General features: G+C 41.9%; 1 protein-coding gene across 1 annotated transcript; it reads right to left on the reverse strand.

Moving 5' to 3' along the window:
- Window positions 1-716: 716 nt before the first annotated feature.
- GPR37 (G protein-coupled receptor 37) lies at window positions 717-21507 on the reverse strand. The gene is made up of 2 exons (XM_080664095.1): window positions 19571-21507; window positions 717-2293 (listed from the first exon to the last, which is right to left on the reverse strand). Exons 1-2 carry the CDS (start codon window positions 20612-20614, stop codon window positions 1475-1477), a joined length of 1863 nt encoding a protein of 620 aa, XP_080520221.1. The 5' UTR covers window positions 20615-21507; the 3' UTR covers window positions 717-1474.
- Window positions 21508-22342: the final 835 nt, after the last annotated feature.

The raw sequence follows: 22342 nt of genomic DNA on the forward strand, positions 1-22342 counted from the left end.
GATGAATAGTCTGGATTTAGTATCTTTATTTTTCTAGCACTAAAGTGTAATGATTTAAAAAACATCACGTTATAACCTGGAAGAAAGACGGTGCTACTCAGCTATGCCAAACAGTGCCGAAACTGACAAGCAGAAAGCAGAGGGTGGTTTCCAGCCAGAACACGGGATTCCCCTCTCTGCCTTTTCTGAACACACAGACACTGTGCCACACTGCCACGCTGTGTCACCAGGTCACCGTCTCTGCCATCTGATTTAGACATGTGTCCCACCTGGCAGGCATCCTACACAGCTGCTGCAACTTGAACTCCTTAAGGAATTAAAATTCTTCAGATGGAGAGGGTTTGCTTTTTGTTGGAAGTTTACGGAATGCCAATTCAAAGGCAGCATTTGAATATTCAAGTGTTCTAATCAAGATATATAAATATATTATGACTCCACTACTGTTCTTTCAGTCTACTTAAAGACATGAAATCACACAGATTTAATCAAGTTCATTGTTTAAAAGGAGAAAAATTAGTATTAAGAGTGCTTCACGTAAGAGTCACAGCGCTGCAAGGTCAGTGTTCAGAGGGAAGTGGGTGACAAGTGCATTGTATTTTAGTCTTTAATTCAGCTCATTATTCCTTATAGGAAACCCTACAGGTCTACATGCTAGTTGAAAGGTAAATTAAAAACAAAAACCAAAAAAAAAAAAAAAAAAAAAAAGATAGTTTCTTCCTACTCTGCTGTCTGTTTATTCGTATTTTGTAAATATTTGGAAGTAATTTTACATCTGTATCTAAATATTAAAATACAATTTGTTTTAACATATGATATAGTTTTCTGAGCCATGCATATAAAATAGCACTATGGTATTAAGAAGACTTTATAACACAGTGATGACCTGCCTTAAAGGAAAATACAATTATAAAACAATAAGGCCATTTTTAAATTGTGCATAGAACCAGTGATTATGTATTTAAGGCAATTAAAAGATTTATTGAAAGTTGGTTAAAAGTAGATTGACAATGGTATTAAAGAATAAAGTGTCATTTATTTAGTGCTACTTTGTGAATGTTTCTTATCTACAAATCATCTCATGATATAGTATATATACAATATACTTTCAATTACAACTCAAACAAAATATAACCTACAAAATCACATGACTATCATCAACATACAGTGATTATATTTTGAAAAGAAGATTAGCAATTCATTAGGGTGCGAGAACTTTTTTTCCAAAGGAAAATATTAGCACCATACCAGATAAAATTATCTAAAACTATTGGCCTCCTCAGACTTCTTAAATAACTAAATATAAACCTTTTTTTTCAAAGCACAAATATTAATTTGCAAAATCAGTTCTACAGTAGTTAATAGTTCTCTCTTTTGTCTGCATTTCTTTCCCAGTCAAGAAAAAATAGGAAGTAAAAACTTTCCCAGGGTATGAAAATAAAAAAAAAATAAAAAGTCGAACCAAACCCAACGTCCTTCAGCAATGAGTTCCGACAGAAGCAAAGGTGGACATTTCGCGGCGGATGGTGCTGAACGGGGACAGCTCCAGCTCGGTGGTGTACTCGTTGTCATTGTCGTCGCTGGCGGCCGTGGAGGACTTCTGCACGCACTCCTCGCAGCAGCAGCAGCAGCACTCCATGAAGGCCCTGCTGAAGGGTTTGCACAGGCAGAAGAGGATGACCGGGGTGACACAGGACTTAAAGAATAGCAGGAACTGGCTGATGATATGCAGAAGGTCCATGGTCTGCTGGGAAACCCCGGTAGCCATGTAGGCAGTCACGATGTTGTAGATGTTCTCGGGAATGATGCAGAATCCGTACAAGATGGTCAGAGCCACCACCGTGCAGTTCATCTGGCTCTCCAGCTGGATCTGCCGCTTATTCCCGCGGGTGCAGGCTTTCTCCGCTTGGCGGATTTTCCGTGCGGTCACCAAGGAGCAGGTGATGGTGAACAGCGTGGGCAAACAGAAGTAACAGCCGAAATACCACCAGAGCCTCGCGCCGTCGTAGGTGAGGGCTAAGACGTAGATGGTGTCGGGCAAGTCCGGCGAGATCTTGATGACACAGCGTTCCGCAGGGGCACGGCCACTAAAGACCAAGTCCTCCTTGCTCAGCTGGCGAAGGACGACTTCTGGAAGCGCTAACAGGAGAGCGCCAACCCATATGACAGCCAGCTTGGCGGTTGTGGAAGAACAGTTTTCTATCATCTCATAGTACATCTGTACGTTGGTGGCAGCCCGGAAGCGGTCTATGCACAGAGCACATAAGGTGAAGGTTGTGACTCCCAGAGAAGCAACCTGTGGGAGGAACACAGAATATGGGTGATATCGCTGTAAGAAGGAAAATTGAAAATGAGGGGAAAAAATGTAGTGGTTCAGGGCCATAGAGTCAAAAAAATTTAGAGCTGGAGGGATCTATAAAGGTCATTTAGTCCTACACCATTTTATCCTTTATAATAAAAGGCTAATATGCAAATAGACCAAACGGGGGAACAACCGAACCACCGGTCACTTGACATGCGCTGACCACCAGGAGGATATGATGGGCATCAGCAGCAGGCGGCAGAGTGTGGAACATGGTGGGCGTCAGCTACAGCGGGATGGTGGAGCAGGTGAGCGGGGGCTCCAGATCAAGGTGGGGCACCAGTCACTGTCATTGGGTCAAGCCTCTGGTGGTTACTGAAAATTCTTTGCTCCTGCACACCGTGGTCCTGCCCAGCACTCACATCTGCTGCCGGTGCTAGCCCCGCTCACCTGCAAACCACCATAGGACCCTTGCCCAGGCCACCCCACGCCACAAGGGAATGCCCACCTTGATCCAGGACACCTTCAGGGCAAACCAGCCAGTCCCCACCCGTGCACCAGGCCTCTTTCCTATCTAATAAAAGAGTAATATGCAAATTGACCATCACTCCAACACACAAGATGGCTGCCCTCATGTGGTCAAAGATGGCTGCCCCATGTGGACACAAGATGGCCACCACAAGATGGCCAGCTGGGGAGGGCAGTTGGGGGTGACCAGGCCTGCAGGGGAGGGCAGTTAGGGGTGACCAGGCCTGCAGGGGAGGGCAGTTAGGGGCAAACAGGCTGGCAGGGGAGCAGTTAGGCATCAATCAGGCTGGCAGGGGAGTGGGTAGGGAGTGATCAGGATGGCAGGCAGAAGCGGTTAGGGGCAATCAGGAAGGCAGGCAGGCAAGCAAGCAGTTGGGAGCCAGCAGTCCTGGATTGAGAGGGATGTCTGACTGCCGTTTAGGCCAGATCCTACCTGGATCGGGCCTAAACGGGCAGTTGGATATCCCTCGAGGGGTCCCAGATTGGAGAGGGTGCAGGCTGGGCTGAGGGACACACACCCCTGTGCACAAATTTCGTATACCGGGCCTCTAGTTATTTATATATTTAATCAAGGACAATAAATAGAAGGTAAAATATTCATAAGGATTAAGAGAAAACAGGAGACTAAAAGAAAACTCCCTACATAGATGGCATACTTTGGGTTTGCCCTCCACTAGTGGAAATGTGTAAGAAGCACAGGTATAGATCTTGCCTTGGCAGGGACTACATATATATGATGTAAATATCTAATTTTTTAGAACTCAAAGGGATCATGTTGACAAAAGGAAAGCCATTTGTTATAACAATTTTAGCACTCAAACCATGAGTTGTTTACGTACTGCATTCAAGCTGTCACTCTCCCTAGAACATGGCAACTTGCCTTGTGGATTTTTTTTTTTTTTTTGAGAGAAAATAAGTTTATTTTCAGAACAATATTCAGAGTCAAGAGGGTTTTTCTTAAACAAATTACCCACAGAAACCGCCACCAGATAATTGCTTGCCTGTGGTCTCAGCTATAGGCAAGGTCTTAATGGTAGTAACTGTTACATGAAAGTTCAGTTTAAATCCCCTTTTTTTTTTTTTTTGGTAACTTCAGTAAAGTTTAGAAAAATGCCACCTGTCTTCTCTGTGTGATCTTCTGTTGGGCTACATTTTGGTGAAAGCCAGCAGCTTCTTATAAATGATTATACCTATCATCTTTGTAGCAAAAGCATTTTTCTTCTGTAAAGTTCTAGATTTCTCTCAGAATTCTTCACTGTTACACATCTTTGGGAATTACTTGCAGGTTTTTGATAGCTGCCCAATGTCATTCCAATTAAGAAAAGAGAAGATCGGCAGGATTATGTTGGCAGGCATGCGAACTAACAAATCAAAATATCCCTGACACAGATTCAAAGAATAATTCAGTTCTTCCCCAAACACGTTCTGCATCTGCTTGCACAGTCACGGGCTCAGCAGGAAATCTTTGGGGTGTTTCCTCAATCTCTCTGGTTCCAGACGGAGCGAAACCATCCATGACTTCCAGAATAACCTCAGTTTTGGTGACGGGTGGTGGAAGTCCTTGCTCGGAGAGAGAGCCTGGCTTTCAATCTCATACACAATGTTGGGCAGAAGTCATGGTCTCCTTCTGCAGCTCCAGCATCCAGCAAGCCTTCTGGATTCTGTGAGTTCCAACATCAAGTTGTCTCTCCTCTTCTTACACCACTTAGTCAGTGTCTACTACTTCTAATATGGAAAATAAGGACATTGTACCCATGCCCTGACTATTCTCCTGTTGGTGAAGACAGTCTGAAAATGAGATATAATGAGTGGTTCAACTATGTGAAAAGCAAAAATGAAGAAATAATATGACTAACAATGGTCTAGGTCAGTGCAGATCAAGAGGTCTTGATGGAGTTTATAACCACAATTCCTATTTAACAAAATCTTCAGAAAGTATTCCATAAACAATATAAGAAATATCAGTCTAATATGACTAATAAAGTCATCTTTATATTCATGTTTTAAAAATTAACCCTCAAATTAATAAGTTCACCTTGATGGAAATTTATTTTGAGCTTTTAGCATCGATGCCAAAAGCTCAAAATAATTTTTAAAATTGAAGTCTAGCCCTACCCGGTTTGGCTCAGTGGATAAAGTATCGGCCTGCGGACCAAAGGGTCCCAGGTTCAATTTCAGTCAAGGGCACATACTATAGTGCCTTGGTTTCAGGCTCCTCCCCAGCCCTGGTCCCGATCAGGGTGCATGCAGGAGGCAACCAAACCAACACATATGTTTCTCTCACATGAATGTTCCTCTCTGTCTCTCCCTCTCTCTTCCACTCTCACTCAAAATCAATGGAAAAATAGCCTCGAGTGAGGATTAACAACAACAACAACAAAATTGAGGTCTACACTGTGTGACTGTCTATGATCAGATTATGTTTTTTTTTAACATCAGTAATTGTCCCACATTTGAATGAAAATCTGAGAAGGACTTGGCATTTTCTGAAAGTCTACATCAAACAGTATTATTACATAGAAATTGCAGTACACATTCTATTTTAGAGATTTTTGAAACTTTTCATTTACATTTTAGCTTTTGAAATATTTTGATTCATTTTCCTATAAAAATGTAAAACAAAACAAAAATTCCCAAATTATCAAATATGCACAAATCCTCAGCATGGCTTTCTGTGCGGTCTTCACTAATGCAGATGTTTCTGCACGTTTCCCTGTCACTCTATATTGCAAATCAGTCCACAAATACAAATCTACAAAGATGTTGTGCACTCTCTAAATTAGGAATAACATTTCTATGAAAAGAATAGCTTGGTGACATAAAAATACTAGCGACTCTGAATAGAGGCAATCTCTCAGAGGCTCAAAACATCTATTTTCTTGGTAGTTTTCTGTCATTACTTACAAAGAACATACCCAGGATAGCATCTTCTACCCAATTACTCTCCCAAATTTTAAATCTAGAGATTTAAAATCTGGATCAATTATCACAAGAGCTAGCTAGCATTTGCATACCTAACCACAAGTCAGCTGCAAAGCATTTCTTGAGAGGTACTAACAAATGAATGTGGGTGGACATATATGAAGACTGGTATGTTTGATGGCCACTCCTAGATATCATTATCTGTGCTACACATCCACTCTTACTTAGAAGATGTTCACTGCTTCGAAAGCAAAACAGGGCTTCCTTGGGTTGTGTGTATTTCATCTCCCATGATAACAAAAGCCAGGACACATTTTAAGCAAGATTTACATGTGCTCCAACTTTCTGTTCAGCAATTCTTCTCCACTGTTTCCATTTGAAGATGCTCAGTTCTGCAGCCATGTTCCCAAAAGCTGTAGTCCTGAGTCGGAACCTCAGACATGTCTGATCTGTAATATTCTTGATGATTCATTGGTTGAGGGAACCTCAATTTCCCCAATTTCCCCAATTTTCATAGACCAATTTCAGGAAGCTTCTGCATCCCGCTTTCTGTTTTCAAATTGCACTTCTCTCTGATAGTATTCTCTGTCATCAAGATCCAGCGGAAAGAGGTCCAGGGAGGATCGCAAGAGCTACAGAGAGGTTGCAAAGGAACCTCTAAGGAAAATGCTGCCCCAAATGCAGACAGTGCTTACAAAGCAGTTGCCACAGCAACCTCAGCCCAACGCCAGTCCTAGATGTCTATCTGCTCCCTCCTGCCATCACTGCCTGCAGTGTTTTCACTTCACATATTTTTTCCCATAAATTCACGTATGCACTCAATTGTATGATGTGAGAGAACCATAAAGGTACAAAGTCCCTGCTCAGTACTTTCCCAAAACATTTACAGAAAGCTTTAAACATCTGTAAAGAATAAACTGCATACCTCAGATATTAATTGATAAAAGTCATTTGGATAATGGATAATGGGCTAATTTCTGCTTACTAAGATATGAAATGTATCCATGTAATTAAAACTGCTAAATGTTGGGGTAACATGAAAATATTTCTATCACAATTTTTAAATATACTTGTTTACATACAGCTCATTAGAAATTCTATCAAGATGAATGGTGCAATTATATATAATTATAAAACTGTATCATGAATACTGGATCTTCTGCATTTAATGACCATATCTGATTGCTAAAATTCAATATCACTGTGAGATATGCTCTTGGGAGTAAAGCTGTTAAGCACCAGCTTAGATGGTTAGTTCTTTGAAGCAACATCCTGAGAGATGAAATGAGTAAGATGCAATCTCTTATTAATTAAACTGCAATGGGAGGAATAATTAACATCCACAAAAGCAGAACGGTAAACACTTTGAATAGACAAGGCTATTAATTCTGAGCCTCGACCTCAGAAGAAAGCTGGAAGTAGAAATGTTTAACTACAGGGGGAAAGAAGATATTGAGCATTTTCAGGGGATTGGCATCAAAATACAGAAACAAGAAGAATCAAAATAAATAACTCTAAAATCTTTCTTTCAAACAGAGTTGTTCTGTCCCAGAGTCACAGCAGTAACGTTCCCCCACCCCTGCCAGAGCAGCATCGGAGCAGGGAGGGTGGGGGGCTGCAGCATTGCTTCAAGGCACCCACGGGTGCAGGGAAAGTCCAGCTCTCCGGTGGGAAAGCGGCAGCTCCTGTGTCCAATGGCCTTCCCAGTTGGTGAGGTTCCTGATACCAGACAAACTTCCCATCATGAGATAACCTGGTCCACCATATTCACTTTGTGCTACATTAAATCCCTGTTCATTCAAAAAGATATGAACAAAGAGCATACACTTTATGAAAGACATTCACCTATGAAGATCCTGTGTTAGCTATTGCTCCATTTCTCAGAAGCTTACTGCAGACACATAAGAAAGCATTGTAGCTCTGGCTGGTGTGGTTCCGTTGGCTGGAGTATCGTCCAATGTACCGAAGGGTCATGGGTTCAATTCCTGGTCAGGGCACATACCCAGGTTGTGGGTGAAATCCCAAGTCGGAGTGCATGCTGGAGGCAACAGATTGATGTTTCTCTCTCACATCAATGTTTCTCTCTCTCTCTCTCTCCCTCTCCTTTCCTATCTCTCTAAAATCAGTAAAAGCATGTCTTCATGTGAGGACTAAAAACATTTAAAAAAGAAGTAAATATTATGAATGAGAGGAAGCTGTGAAACACAGATCACATGAGGTCCAACTCTTAATCACGTAAAGAGTATCTTTTACCAAACCTTCTCATAGAAATCAGTGATAACTCTAATTGGGATAAAATAGACCAATGTAATTCTTTTTTTAAAATATATATTTTTATGGATTTCAGAGAAAAAGGGAGGGGGGGAGAGAGATAAACATCAATGATGAGAGAGAATCATTGATAGGCTGCCTCCTGCATGCCCCCTATTGGGGATCAAGCCTGCACCCTAGGCATGTGCCCTGACTGTGACCTCCTAGTTCATAGGACGACGTTCAACAACTGAATCACACCAGCAAGGCTAGACCAATGTACTTCTAAGCAAAATTTCTTTCATATGAAATTAAATTTACATGCTTTAAGTACAGCAAAGCCACTGGAATACACTGATTTTTATAAAATAGGGAAATTTCTAACTAAAGTCATGACAATTGTACTCTAACCTAACATATTTTACCTCAAAAAGATGTTTAAGTGAATCTATTTCTGTGCTATCCTTTGTTTATAAGTAACTCCCCAAACAAGGGCATTATTGTTAGGGAAACCCATTCATTTGGGCCATGAATGATTATCTATTATGAGTCCGTGGTTACAGGCCTAACAATCAGTCAGGAAAAAAAGCAGGAGGAGCACAGGGTAGCGTTTTCCTTTGAAAACTCTAAATGGCTGCAGTTTATATGCCTCTGGCTTCCTCCTGCATTTTCCATAATCCTGTTCCTTTTCAGCACTTTAGGGCAACTTCCCCAGGAAGAGACACTGCTTTGAGCACCAGTGGGGACAGCATGTTTTTCAGAGCCACTGTTTATCAGACGGCTTTGAATGAGATGGCCTTTATCTAAAGGTCTTTATTTCAGAGTGCGTGCAAATCATGATCCTATGGCAGTGACACACTTCCACTAGTGTTTCCGAACCACACAGAGTGCGTAGGAGTAATGTGCCTCACCCCTACCAGCAGCACACATCTCTGAAATGAAATAGAGCTCTTCACAGACACTCTCCTTTTACCAGCATCCCTGAGGTTCAATCTGATACACCCACATATCCTAAATGTCCATTTATTTCAATGGTGTCCAATCTAGTTCATCTATATATGATCTCAATGTCACGGGGAAAAATATTTTGAAGGCAGTAACTGTCATTACTGCCTCATTCTCCTCCTTCCTCTGTCTTGCTTATGCCTGGTAAAATGCTCTTACTTATTTTAAAAACAACTGAGACTATTTAAAAGCCAACATATCACCCCCAAACTTGTCTTGATTCTCTAAATCTTTCTTTACCGTTATAGTCGCACCTTGACATAAGGTTTCCTACCAATTGTAACTTCTGGGTTTTGTAACAGTATATTTCTTTCGTAGTAAAAAAAAAAATATTTACTATAACTCATGTAAAATGTTATAATTTAATTATAAGTATAATTAAATGCTCATTAGTATAAAAATGCAAATGAAGCAAGGTTAATATCATTTGTCCTAAGATGAAAAAGTCATCTATTGGAAACAACAGGTCTTAAGGGAGTTATATGTTCCATTATCATTCTCAATAATTAGAAATTCATTTCAAAATATAATATTTACCCCAACCACAGTCCAGTTTTCAATGCTTGGTATTATTATGATATTTCTAATCAATCGTCAAGTTACCTAGAATTTCATTTTTTTACCTTGGGATTCTGATGAGTTTCTAAAGAATAAGTAACAAATGTGTTCCCTGTGTCTAATGACATTGATTTGCATGATGGTGAACCTACTCCATTTGTACTTGTGAAATTATGATTTGAAGATATTGATAAACCATATTTGAAGACAAAATTTCTCTGTAAATTTTCTTGGTAGTCTATTCAGAAGTAGTACTCATGCTCATTCAAACTTCTTACAAAAGACAAATATCTCTAATTCTCACAACTTGTGAATTGATTAACAGGATGTTCTTATATGGGAGTGGTTTGACCCAAGGAGAAGATAGTAGAAGCAGGAGGAAAGGCAGAAAGTAGAGAAGGATGAGGAGGGAGTAAAAGCGTGGCCCGAAGTACAGTCATAGATGTAATAAAAATGAATCACTCCAGGCAGAGATCAAATCAATGACCTTGGCCTCATTAATGCTATGAACCACTGAAATGTGCTGACAAGTAACACTGAAAACTACTGTACATTCACAAACTAAAAATACTCTGTTTCAAGAATAAGCCTGGTACTGTGATTATATTCTGGGTTTAATGGAAAGTATCTATACCTACTTTGCAAATGGGAAGACCCCATAGTTGAGGTTGCCAAGATCCCTTCCTCCACTCCACCTTGAAATTTTAGATGAGATCATCTCTTTTGGCACGAAGAATACCATTCTAATTAGGATACTTAAGAGTTAGTCTTGGCAATACAGTTGAGTTAATTATGGGACGTTGGAGGTCAATTCTTAGGAAGTAAAAGGACAGGAGGAACCCTGGGGACGGGAGAAGAAGTGCAGTGACAGAGACAAACCTCACTGCACAGCAGCCCGTCCCTCTGTCTCCCCACAGTCCACATCCCAAACGCAGATCCCGGTGTGTCCAATATGACACTGTTGAATGTAGCTGCAGCACGCAGGAAGAGCTGTCAAAGGTGGAAACATTCTATCAAAACCAGGCAGCCTAGGGGCCAAGGACAAGGCAGACCCATACCTACTCCACCTTGGGGAGACATATGAACTCAGATCTAGTTTGCTTCTGCAGACATATTTGATTCCTTTTTCTCTTGAAGGATGCTTTGCAGACACTTGAGAGCCCTCAGAAACTCAGGATAAGTCCTCACTCTGACTGTGTGCTTGAGAGATTAATCCAGTTCTTGGAAAGCATGCTTCATGTTCTCTTTCCCAGCACTCAGCGATAGGGTCTAAAGTACCGCCCTAGTCAGCCTTTCTTCCTAGGTTCTCTAAGGTCAAATTAAATAATAGGTGAGATTTAAGATTTTTAGAAGGAAGGGACTCAATGTAATGTACTAATACTACATTGCTCCATAAGCTAGTCATTCAAATAAAATTTTAAAATTTGATTTAATTAATGTCCTATGGTTAATAAGTACAGTTATCTCAGAAATTATATTCTAAATAATAACTAAATATTTAAGAATACTTAGAATAATTCTGTTTTCTAAACAAAATGTAGAAAAGACTGTTATATTGATTAAATAATTTTGCCAATTATTCTTGTAGGTCTCCTATGCCAGGAGAGGTTGAGAAAATAAGAAGGCAAGAGTTAAAATATGTTCATTGATGTAACTTTTCGCCACAGATCTAGGCTGTATGGCATTTATGAAGACTAACTGTAAAAAAATTATTCAAAAAGAATTAAGAGGGAGCACAGTTTTCACTTTAATTTTTCTTTGACCATAACCAAGTATAACTGTGAGCTGACCTATTCCAGGGCCATTCCTGAACTTCCATATTACCTTGTTTAAACCTTTATTATAGTTTTCATCATGTGGGAAAACATTATTTTACTTTCCCATAACATTAGTAGCAGTGACTCCTCTATGTTATTCATCTCTGGACACTTTTTCAGCTCTTCCCCTCCCCCTTCCACTCTAGACCCCTCCTAACATAGTGTCTCTCATAGAAAAAAGAAGCCAAATAAATATTTGATGAATGAATGTATAGTGAACAAATGAATGAATGATGACATATATGGAAAGGGATGATAGAAAATGAATTATTCAAACTGTTCTTTAGTCAGTTATTGGGTGCTGCTGTTCTATATATAATCCTTAAAAACTGAATGCCAACTAATATTTCTAGAAGGGAGATAAAGAAAAATCATGTTCGTGTTTATACCTCATTGAGAAGCTGTAGAAAAGTATGACATTCTTCTTACAATCAACAGTTAAAACAATTATTTGAATTTCACATTTGAATATCATAAAGCTTTTATTTCTTACATGGAACCCAAATTCAGTAAACTTCACCATACACTGTTCATGCATGGAATTATAAATAAGAGCATACTCCATAGCATTTTTTTTCCTTTCTGCGGGAGTTATCAGCTAAATATTTTCATTTGCATGGGAATGCAGAACATAATTATAAAGGGATTAATGGGAAGCATTAAATATTTTTTAAGCTCCATTCTCATACACTGAGTCTATTTTCCCTGAGAATATTAGTAACTTTCAAATTGCTCATAAAACTGTATGTTTCCACTTAAAAGTCCATTAAAATACCTAATGGCTAATCCAACACTCAAGCAAATTTACCATCTGCCAAGATCAATGTGCTATTACATGAATGTAGGGACTCAAGGGAAACCTGTGAAGAATTGCCTACCTGTGTGGTGCTATCATCTTCTGCTCTCAGGGCCTTCCTTTCTTACCCGTCGGTGCTAACTACAATCTTTAAAGCAATGAAAGGGCCATTTGTTCCTTTCACTTTACAACCAGTATTTCTAAAGCCACCGGGAGAAATGGCTCTTTTCATCACAAGAGATTCTAGACCTTTCACAAATCATTTCTAGTCCGGAGACCCTGGTGAAATGCATTCCCTTTATTCATTTTCCACCCTCACGCAGGAATCTGTATCCAAGTAAAAGTAAAAAATACCGCTGGAGCTGGAATTATCTTAGAACTATTTGATGTCTTCTGCCCTACCACACACCATGAAGGTGTGACTTTTTTTAAACTAAGGAATCTATATAATTTAAAACCTCCCATTAAGGCCCAAAGAAATAAATATTTAGCAGTGGATCTGTTTCAGAGGATACATTGACTCTGGTTGGCTTCCATCAAGTAATGAGCAAAGAGCTATTTCACTTGCCACATTCAATGCCTGAATATTGGCTTTAACCATTTGTTAGATGGTGTGATAGGAAACTCCTCTGCCATTCAGCTACTGTAATCCAGACCTCTATTCTATCTCTCTCTCTGTCTCTCTATCTCTATCTATATCCCTACTCTAGTTCTTTTTTTCCCCCTTTCTCTCTCTTCACATAGAAATCTTGATTTGAGTATATTTTTTGTCTGATGACTATCTCATAAACCAGTTTAAAATAATGGGTATGTTAGGATGCCTTCTCTCCTATCCCTCTTTCATACCACTCCATCTGCCCTTGGTCCTTATGGGACTTACCACTAAGCCACAAAGCATCATAATCCTGGAATAAAAAGGAAGCAGTTAGTCCTGGCCAACATTCTCAGTGGTATGAAAGAGGGATAGGAGAGAGCATTGGCCTGAGTTCTGAAGGGTCTCCGGTTCGATATCTGGTCAAGGACACATACCTGGGTTGTAGGTTCAATCCCTAAGGTCCCAGTCTGGGTGTGTTCTGGAGGTAACCAATCGATGTATCTCTCTCACATCCATGTTTCTCTCTCTCGTCCTCTCTTCCCCTTCCTCCCTCCTTCCACTTTCTCTAAAAATAAAAATAAATAAAAAATCAATGGAAAAAATATTCTCCAGTGAGGATTAAGAAAAAGGAAGAAGCTAAGTTATCAGCTACAAGTGTTCCCAGTATATTTCCACTCAAAGCAAAATTAAATATGATAAAACTTCCTTTCTAGTGATAGATCCTGGAGATTGGTTGCTCTCCTCAAGCCTATGTCAACAAATTGAAATTAAAAAAAAAAAAAAAACAGTTGAATGCAAATTGCAAAAATCTATAATTTCTGCTGAAGAAATGTCTCCTATTTTTCTATACAAACCCACCCCTCCCCAAATTCCACTACCTCCTTAAGATTCCGCTAATCCTCACATTGTAGGAAAAAAAAAAAAAACTGTGGTAAAAAATAAAAATAATGCAAAAGAGGAGATTTATAAAGATCAATAAAAATGCATTGTGGTTACTATGGACAACAGTATGGAGGTTCCTCAAACATTTCAAAATAGAACTACCATATGATCTAGCAATTCCACTTCTAGGAAATTAAAGAAAACAAAAGTACTAAACTGAAAAGATATATATACCCTCATGTTTATTGCAGCATACAATTGCCAAGATAATGGAAACAACCTAAGTATCCATTGACAGATAAATGAATAAAAAAGTTGTGGCATATATATAGGGCCCAGTGCACCTTGAAAGGAACTGTGGGCTGCGAGGCTGTGATAGGCAGGCACAGGGGCAGGTCTTGGCCCATCCTCTGCACCCCCACCTGGCCCCTCCTGCCACAGCCCCGTCCTCTGTCTGCCGCCGGCAGCCCCACTCCTGCTGCCATCGCTCCCACACACTGATGGCGCTGGCCCCGCTCGCACCCGCTGATGGTGTGGAATGATTGGGGCTGGCGCCGTCAGTGGGTGCAAGCAGCGGCTGCTGCCCCGATCGCCCCTCAGGAGCAGGGGGAGGTGGAGAAGCCCTCAGGGGCTATCAGGGCCAGCAGCTGCTGCTCGCACCTGCTGATGGCACCAAGTGATTGGGACTAGCGCTGGGAACCGGCAGTGGGTGTGAGCAGTGGCTGTGGGTGCAAGCGGAGCTGGCGCTGGCAGCAGGTGCGAGCGCTGGACGGGATTGCAGCACACAGGAGCAAAGAATTTTCAGTAACCACCAGAGGTTTGCCCCAATGACAGCTACCAGCGCCCTGCCTTGGTCTGGCATCCCCCCTTCACCTGCTCCACCATCCTGCCATGGCCAACGCCTGCCATGTTCCTCACATGCCCCCTGGTGGTCAGCACACGTCATGGTGACCGGTTGTTCAGTTGTTCCGCCATTCGGTCTATTTGCATATTAGCCTTTTATTATATAGGAATATATATACACACACACATACACAATGGAATATTATTTAGGCATAAAAAAGAATAAAATCTTTCCATATGCAACAGCATGGATGGGTCTCAAGGGCATTATGCTAAGTGAAATAACTCACAGAAAGACAAATACTGCATGACTACACTTATATATGGAATCAAAACAAAACAAAACAAAAACCCCAAAATTTAAAAAACCAAGTTCATAAACTAATTAATGGGTGCCAGAGGCAGGAGTAGGGGGCAGGGTGGAAGAGATGATTGAAGGGGGTCAAAGGTTCAAACTTCCAGTAATAAAATAAATGCATTATGAATGTAATGCACAGCATGGTTATAATAAGTAATAGTACTGTATCACATACTTGAAAGCTGCTAAGAAAGTAAATATTACAAGTTCTCATCACAAGAAAATATTGGTAACTATGTAAGGTGAGAAGTATTAACTAGACCTGTTGTGGTGATTATTTTACAATGTATATAAATATCAAATTATTATGTTGTATACCTGAAACTAATATAATGTTATATGTCAATAATACCTCAATAAAAATAAATTATGGATACAATTTTAAAATGAGAAATATTAGAAATAACACTGAAAACAGAAAAAATGGTAAATCATACATTGTAAATCAATAAGAGGGTGTGTAGTAAAAAAAAAAAAAAGAAAAGAAAGGAAAATAGCCAACAAATAAAATAAATATAAGTGAAGAAAAGGCAAACGCTAGATAATAAAAGGAGATACAATCTCAAATAATTTTTAGAAGTCTTGTGGTCAAGAGGAAAATGATTGGGCAGAGATGGGTTTAGGAGAAAGTTTAAACAAATGTTTGATTTCTTTAAACCTTCATTTGTTTAAAGTTGTAATGTTCTTCACTAATCTAAAACACTTTGTGATTTTAAGAACATAAAATATAACTTATAGAACTTTACTTGATCACTAAAATAATTATGTTTTAAAAGTGCAGTTGTCTAGGGTTATTGCAATTTTAAAAAATCTAATGCTACCAACTGTAGAACCTTACTGTCAATTTATGAGAAACAAGATGAAACTTCTATAATAATAAAAGCATAATATGCTAATTAGACCAGGTGTCCTTCTGGACGACCTTCCAGACCACGCAGGGTCCCAGGTGCCAGAGGGAAGCCAGAGCCGGCAGTTGGGGGAAGGAAGGCCTGCTCTTGCACATATTTCATGCCTCGGGCCTCTAGTAATATAAGAAGCTATAAATGCCATCATGTACCAATTGAAGCCTATTATTTTATAATCATCTATTGGATATAGAAATATTTTTTAAAGATGCCAAAGAACAGAAATAAAAATGAATGTACTCAAGGAACCCTTTTGCCTCAAAGGTGTTAGTCTAATAGTAAACATCAACATCAAGTGTTGAGACAAAGAGTCTGATTGCCACTGACTAGGTATACTAGTATATACTTAGGATGGCCATTTCTTTTCTCTGAGCCTCATGTTTCATCTTTAAGATCAAGGAGTTGGATTAAAATGCCATCTGATTCTAATTTAACATGATAATTCAAAAGCTACTGTGGTGGAGGCTGTGGTTCCCCACCCAGATTGCCGCCCTAATGAAGTGCTGATTCACCCAACCACTAGTACTACTGGTGATTGATGCATCCCTCTCTAGAAATTGCCCTTGACCAAAGAGATCCACCCAGCTCAAGGTTGTGCCCCCTTTCTGGGAGCCACTTGTGTTCAATGACTGGTCCATTAGGGGACATAAAGTGTGGGCCCTCATGCCTCTATTCAGGATACCTTTGCAGGGCCACCTCAGACCTGGAGCTCCCTGTGGTCTTTGTGGCATCTGCATCACAGTTCAACTTCTCCTTCTGCCCAGTCCCGCATGCGTCATTCCCTACTCGGCGTTGAACCTGAGTGTGTACCCCAACATACTTCCAGCAAGCAAATTCCCACATTAGGGTCTGTTTTTGGGGAAACCTGACATGGAACAGGCACTAAATATATCTCTGTGACTTCTGTGAAAATAACAGTATCTCCTGGAAGCAGAAATGCTTTATTTTGGGTTTTGGACTGTACTTATTGTCATAATCAGGAATTATGAAGCTGTTAATAGTCCAGTACAATAGGTTCTCGGGTTACGTCGTAGATATGTTCCTACAGTGTGACAAAATGTGATTTTTGCCATAAGTCGGAACCCACCTACATAAGCATCTACGTCACTCACATGGAGCCCATACACAGCAGTAATGAAGTGAAACAGTAAAATAATTTAAAAGAAAGATAACAATTCCTGACCTTTACTTGTGGTAAATAAATAATAAAAAAACATAAAGCACATATGTACATACGTCGAAATGACGGAACTTTTTTTTTTAAATAAATGGGAGATGGCGACATAACCACAAAACAACGTACGTCGAGTCCAACGTAACCCAAGGACTGTCTGTAATTGTTTTCACAAAGCATGATAAAACATTTTAAAATTATTTCAGAGAAATAAGATTAGGTAGAAGGGTAGAGAACACATTCTACATTTTAGATTAAAGATTAAGATCTTCACTCATTAGTTTAACAATAAAAATATATACTGTAGTCTAATTTTTCAATTAAAAAAATTAGTGAATCTTTTTCCCCCCAAACCTTAGCTTCTCTAGGGAAAATAGAGCCCGGTACCAATAACTTTTTTTACATAGGTCTATAAAGAAGAAAAAACACAGAGACCAAAAAATAACCACCTTTATATATAAAAGGCTAAGTGACTGACCCTAATCTGTCCAACCATCTGACCAACCGACCGACTGGCCAGTACATATGACCAGCACTGGCAATTTAAAAATAAACGTTGACTCACACATGTGCAGTACATATAAAGCTCTTAGTGGCACCAATTGCACGTGTGTGTTTTGATCTGTCATTGTTGATCATGAATTTGGTTGTTTTTGTGGACATTTCTATTACAGAGAAAGGGCAAAGAGCAACATTAAAATATTTCTTCTAATTAATTTTCTTTCCATGTGCACAAATCCATGCACCAGGCCACTAGTGTATATAATAAGAGGTAAAAACAAGTATTCTTAAGGAGCAGAGAATTAAATTGGAAGATGAAATACAAATGAAAGCACAGGACATATTTTTTAAAACTTCTTAGAATTAGAATGAAAATGAAAACCCATACATAATAAATACCATCGCTCACAATTTATAGGTCTCATTAATTTAACAAATTTTTGTGTGAATTCGGATGGAATTCTTTTCTTTTAAAGTTTTTTTCAAGAACTTTGGTAAAAATGTTTCTTTCCCCAGTTTCTTTTTTTCTCTCTTTATTACTTTTTCCTCTAATGATAAAGGTTTCTTCATGTCCAATACATATGCCTTTCCTATTGGAGTAACTCCCCTGTTCACTTTATAGTTTACTATTGCCTCTTCTTTACATATTTTAATTTCTTCTACATTCTTAAACAAAAGAAATTTTAAATTTAAATGGACCTTGAAAAGGCAATTGGTAGACACATATTCACTAGCATAAATTCAACCACCTCCTCTGCAATTCAACATCAGATTGTCTACCAAATAAACTGGATATTTCAATATTTCAGAGCTCCTTGGAGCTTGGCAACAAGAGAAATCCTGGATCCTGGTAAAGTAGGAACAGCTGATTTAGCAAGCATGGCATGATTCTGCATCTGATCCCTGCCAGGATAACACAGGGTCTTATTTACTGACTCTTGTCTTGGTCCTTCTAAGTAGGTACTGTTTCTGTGTACTTATCCCCTAGCCTTAGGCCCTGGAACAATGTTGAACATAGTGTCACTGGCCCTGGTGCCAGACAGGATCAGGGGCTCTGGAATATTTACAGTTTCCCTTCTTCTGCTTCCATAAATGAAACAAGCAGTATGAATGGAGGAAATCAAGGGCCAGCTGGCTAAAGACACAACTGGCAACAAAGCACTTGGGCTCCTTCCAAGAGCTGGTGTTTAAAGAGAGGCCATTTAAAGAGCACATTCCAAATGCCATAATAACAGTGCAGGACACTAGCTGTAGGATGAAACAGTCAAATTTTATGCAGAAAGATTTTCGTTTCCAAAGTTTAGAACCTATTATATGACCCGCTTCTTAAAAAATCTTTTAGTTTTAGAGTCAATCCCTTAAAATAGTCAGTGGCAAATGGCAAACATATATATTTTGAGAATGTTAAATGAATTCTGTCCCATGATGGCAAAAGTGTTATTTTTGCTTAAGCTCATTCATACAAAATAAATAAAAGTGTTGAGAAATTGAGAAGGAAACAGAAAGAAATAAGAAATGACATGAGAGTTTAGATGGGACAGCATGGCAGACAGCCAAAGACACTTAAACTAATTTGGGAGGTTATTAATATACCATGAGGCCAACTGACAAAGAAAGGCAGATTTCCTTTGTTGAATAAAATATTACTCCTATTTTGATATTTAAGAAAAAATGCAATAATCTCTTGAGAGAAAAAATCATCTTGGAGCCTGGAAATCTAGAAGATAAATTATACAGGTTTTTTCTTGCTGGGTTCTGATCATGACAACCATGCACTGGCCATTTATTAACTCTAGAATCTCTGCTTGGTGCCAAATCAGAAATATATGTGACACTATATTCAAGGAAATAAATTTAAAATCAAAACAATTCTACACATTATGAGATCATAATTATTGCACAATATGGGAGCAGATGAGTTTGAAGGTGAGTGAACAAAGCTACCCCTCTTGATAGATGATAGATAGATAGATGATAGATGATAGATAGATAGATAGATAGATAGATAATTGGCAAGAGAAATGAAGAGAAAAGTGAAGGGGTTCAACAGTCAGGTAGGTACCTGGAGCAGCAGTCCTGATACTATAAAACCCGGAAATGGGTAAAGCCAATAGTTTGAGACTCTGGAAGACATTACCTCGATGTAGGGCACAATCTTGCAGGAGAAATCTTCCAGCAGCCACTTCTTGGTCAGCTCGTGAAAGATGACGAGTGGAAGGCAGAAGAAGATGATAAGAAAGTCCCAGAAGGCCAGGTTGGCCAAAAGGGAGTTGGAGATGCTCCGCATGTAGTAGTTATGACACACAATGCACATCACCGCCAGGTTGCCAATGATGCCGGTCCCGAAGATCACCACCGACAAACACATGACCGCGTACGCTCCGTACGACTCCTGGGTCAACGGGTAGAAAGGGTTCTTCAGGCGCAAGCGCCGGTTTGTGCTGTTTCGCCGGCGGGGATCCTCGCGTTCGTGGACCCCTTCACCCGAGGACCCATTCTGAGCCAGCGCCCTTCCGAGGGGTGCAATCATTCGCCCTTCGTGCCCCAGTGGTCCACTGACCGTCTTGGAGGGGGAGTCGTGGTGGGAACCCTGGTGTCTCCCGGCTCTCCTTGGCCAGTAATAAAGGTCGCTGGCTCCGGGTTCCGTCCTCACACTGGGCTCCTGGCTGCGCCCGAAAATGCCAGCGCCTCTGGGACCCTTCTCCTTTTCCTCTGAGGTCTGAAGGAAGAGCTGGAGACCAGTGGGGTTCCCTCTCCCCATAGATCCGGGGGGCTCCGGATCCCAGGCACCTCTCCACCTCCAGGCGCCAGGTGGTCTGGCTGGAGGTCCCGTGGGCTCAGTCGCAGACGCCTCCGCCCCTCTGCCCGCACCTGGGTCACCGCTCCGAGCCGCCGGCAGGTCCCACGAGGGCGCCACGCGCACCGCGGCTTCCTGCTCCCCCTCCCTGGGCGCGCGGGTTAGCAGAAGGTCTCCTGCAGAATTACCTGGTCCCCAAGGGTCCCTGCTGCGACGCTGGTTCAATGTAGGTGAGCAGCTTTCCCCCAGACAAGTTTCGTTCCTGGGCGCAGGGGCGGAGCCGCGAGCAGTAGAGGCAGAAACCTTGAGCAGGAGCAGGAGCTGGAGCAGGAGCAGGAGCAGCAACCGCGAGGTGCGGGCGAGAGGCGCGCTCCTGCCCGGCATGGCTCGGTGAGGGTGCGCCCGGCAGCCGCTGCTCCTGCTTAGGACCGACACCTGCTGCCTAAGTTGCTGCTGAGAGACACATGTCACATACCCCCGCCCGGAGAGCGGAGCACGGGAGATTACCCGGAGCTTGGGGATGGGATTTGGGGTCGCAACCCTCCGGCGCTACGATCCTTCCTCGTCTGGCGTCCGGTGCATTTCTCAGCCAAATCCAACCCGAGCGCTGCGAATCCCCAAGGTTCCGAGAGGGACTCTCTGCTCCCGGTGGCTGACCTTGAAAAGTTGCAACCGACACCTGACTGTAGATTAAATGTTGCGACTGAGAGGAGCCCGGACGAAGCCCCACGCTCCTCCCTGCCTTGGGGTGATTGCCTTCTTGGTAACGGTTGCTCTGCCTATTTACATCCTGGCGATACTGCTTCTCCAGGAGCCGGCGAGGTGAGCTAAGGGGAAGAAGTTCACCTTCTTCTGATGACTAGTAGCTGCAAGCCTGTTCCCCGCTCGCTGGAAACAGGTTGCAAAACAGCCAGCCGCTGCACAGCTGCGCCCAGGAAACTCTTGCCCCCCTAACCCAGACGACTTGCGAGGCCACAGCTGCCGGGGAGAATCGGGACTCGAAACCCGCAGCCACTGTCAAAGTTGCTTCTCCTCCCGCTCAAAGTTGACCAGGAGGAGGCGCGGGCTCCTGGGCGGCGAGTCCCCGCAGAGAAGGGAATCGGTGGAGGGGGAGGGGAGGGCGGGCGCTGCTCCTCCGTGGACTGTGCCGGCGGCCACAGGAGCTTGTTGCTGCGACAGCCGGTGCAGCCCGGGCGGAGAGTGTGGTGCCTGGAACCGCCGCGGGCGAGGCGGTGCCGGGCCGGGAAGGGGGAGGTGGCCTGGCCTCTCCCCGCTGCTCCAGCCGCTGCGCGCGCCCGCGACCCCTAGAGCTCCGCGCTCTGCCTCCTCCCCCTCGTCGGCCTCCTCCGAAAGATGCTGGTTTGTGGGGAGACAGGATCCCCTGGTGGTTTACGACTCACTAATCCTACACACGTTTCATTCAAGCTCTTTGTAGTGGCTTCCACTCCTAGGAGCTGGAAGCCGGTAGGGAACCAGGGCGGAGGCGCAGATCCTGAGCTGCTCTAGGCCAGGGATGGGTGGGACGTGCTAATTCCCCAGGTGTGGGAACCAGCCCGACCGGTCCGGGAGTCGGGAGGGGGAGAGACCCGAGTGATCGCTGCCAATCCGCTGGGCCGGTGCGCATGCCCAGGCCTCGGGCCCCAGCGGGTAGTACAGTGAGGCGCGCACCTCCTTGGGTATTACGGGAGAGAAAGGAAGCTCAGAGGTTTCTTTCAGAGAGAATGGACCGTTTCTAGGGTGGGATGCAGAGTGAGAATGCTCAGTATCCACCCTGACCTCGAAGGCGGTTAGGAAGTAGTCTACCAGGCGCTACTTAGCACCATCCAGAACATAATGACAGCTTGATGAAGTCGTGGGAGATGATAGATCGGAGGAAATTCACTTGAACAAATTTGTCACCATAGCTGACCGTGCCTTTCCAACCTTTATAATAAACCCCACACTCCTACCACAGCTGTCAGGGTGTAGTTATTAAAGGGGCAAATACACAAATTGCTTGAGAGAAAGTGACAGTGGAAGAGATACACACATTTTGAAATGAAAAAAAAAAAGGCAGCATCTAGAGAGACAGGATAAAGTGCAATGAAAAATATGATGCCAATTGTAGTCGAT

This window comes from Plecotus auritus, assembly GCF_963455305.1.
Source record: "Plecotus auritus genome assembly, chromosome: 4".
Classification (NCBI taxonomy): domain Eukaryota; kingdom Metazoa; phylum Chordata; class Mammalia; order Chiroptera; family Vespertilionidae; genus Plecotus; species Plecotus auritus.

What these genes read in the sequence shown, in the direction of transcription:
- GPR37 (XM_080664095.1), bottom strand. Translation starts at nt 20,614, where the DNA reads ATGCCGGGCAGGAGCGCGCCTCTCGCCCGCACCTCGCGGTTGCTGCTC. An exon ending in AGATTGTGCCCTACATCGAG is followed by an intron (nt 2,294 to 19,570) that starts GTAATGTCTTCC and finishes TTCCTCCCACAG; the next exon opens with GTTGCTTCTCTGGGAGTCAC.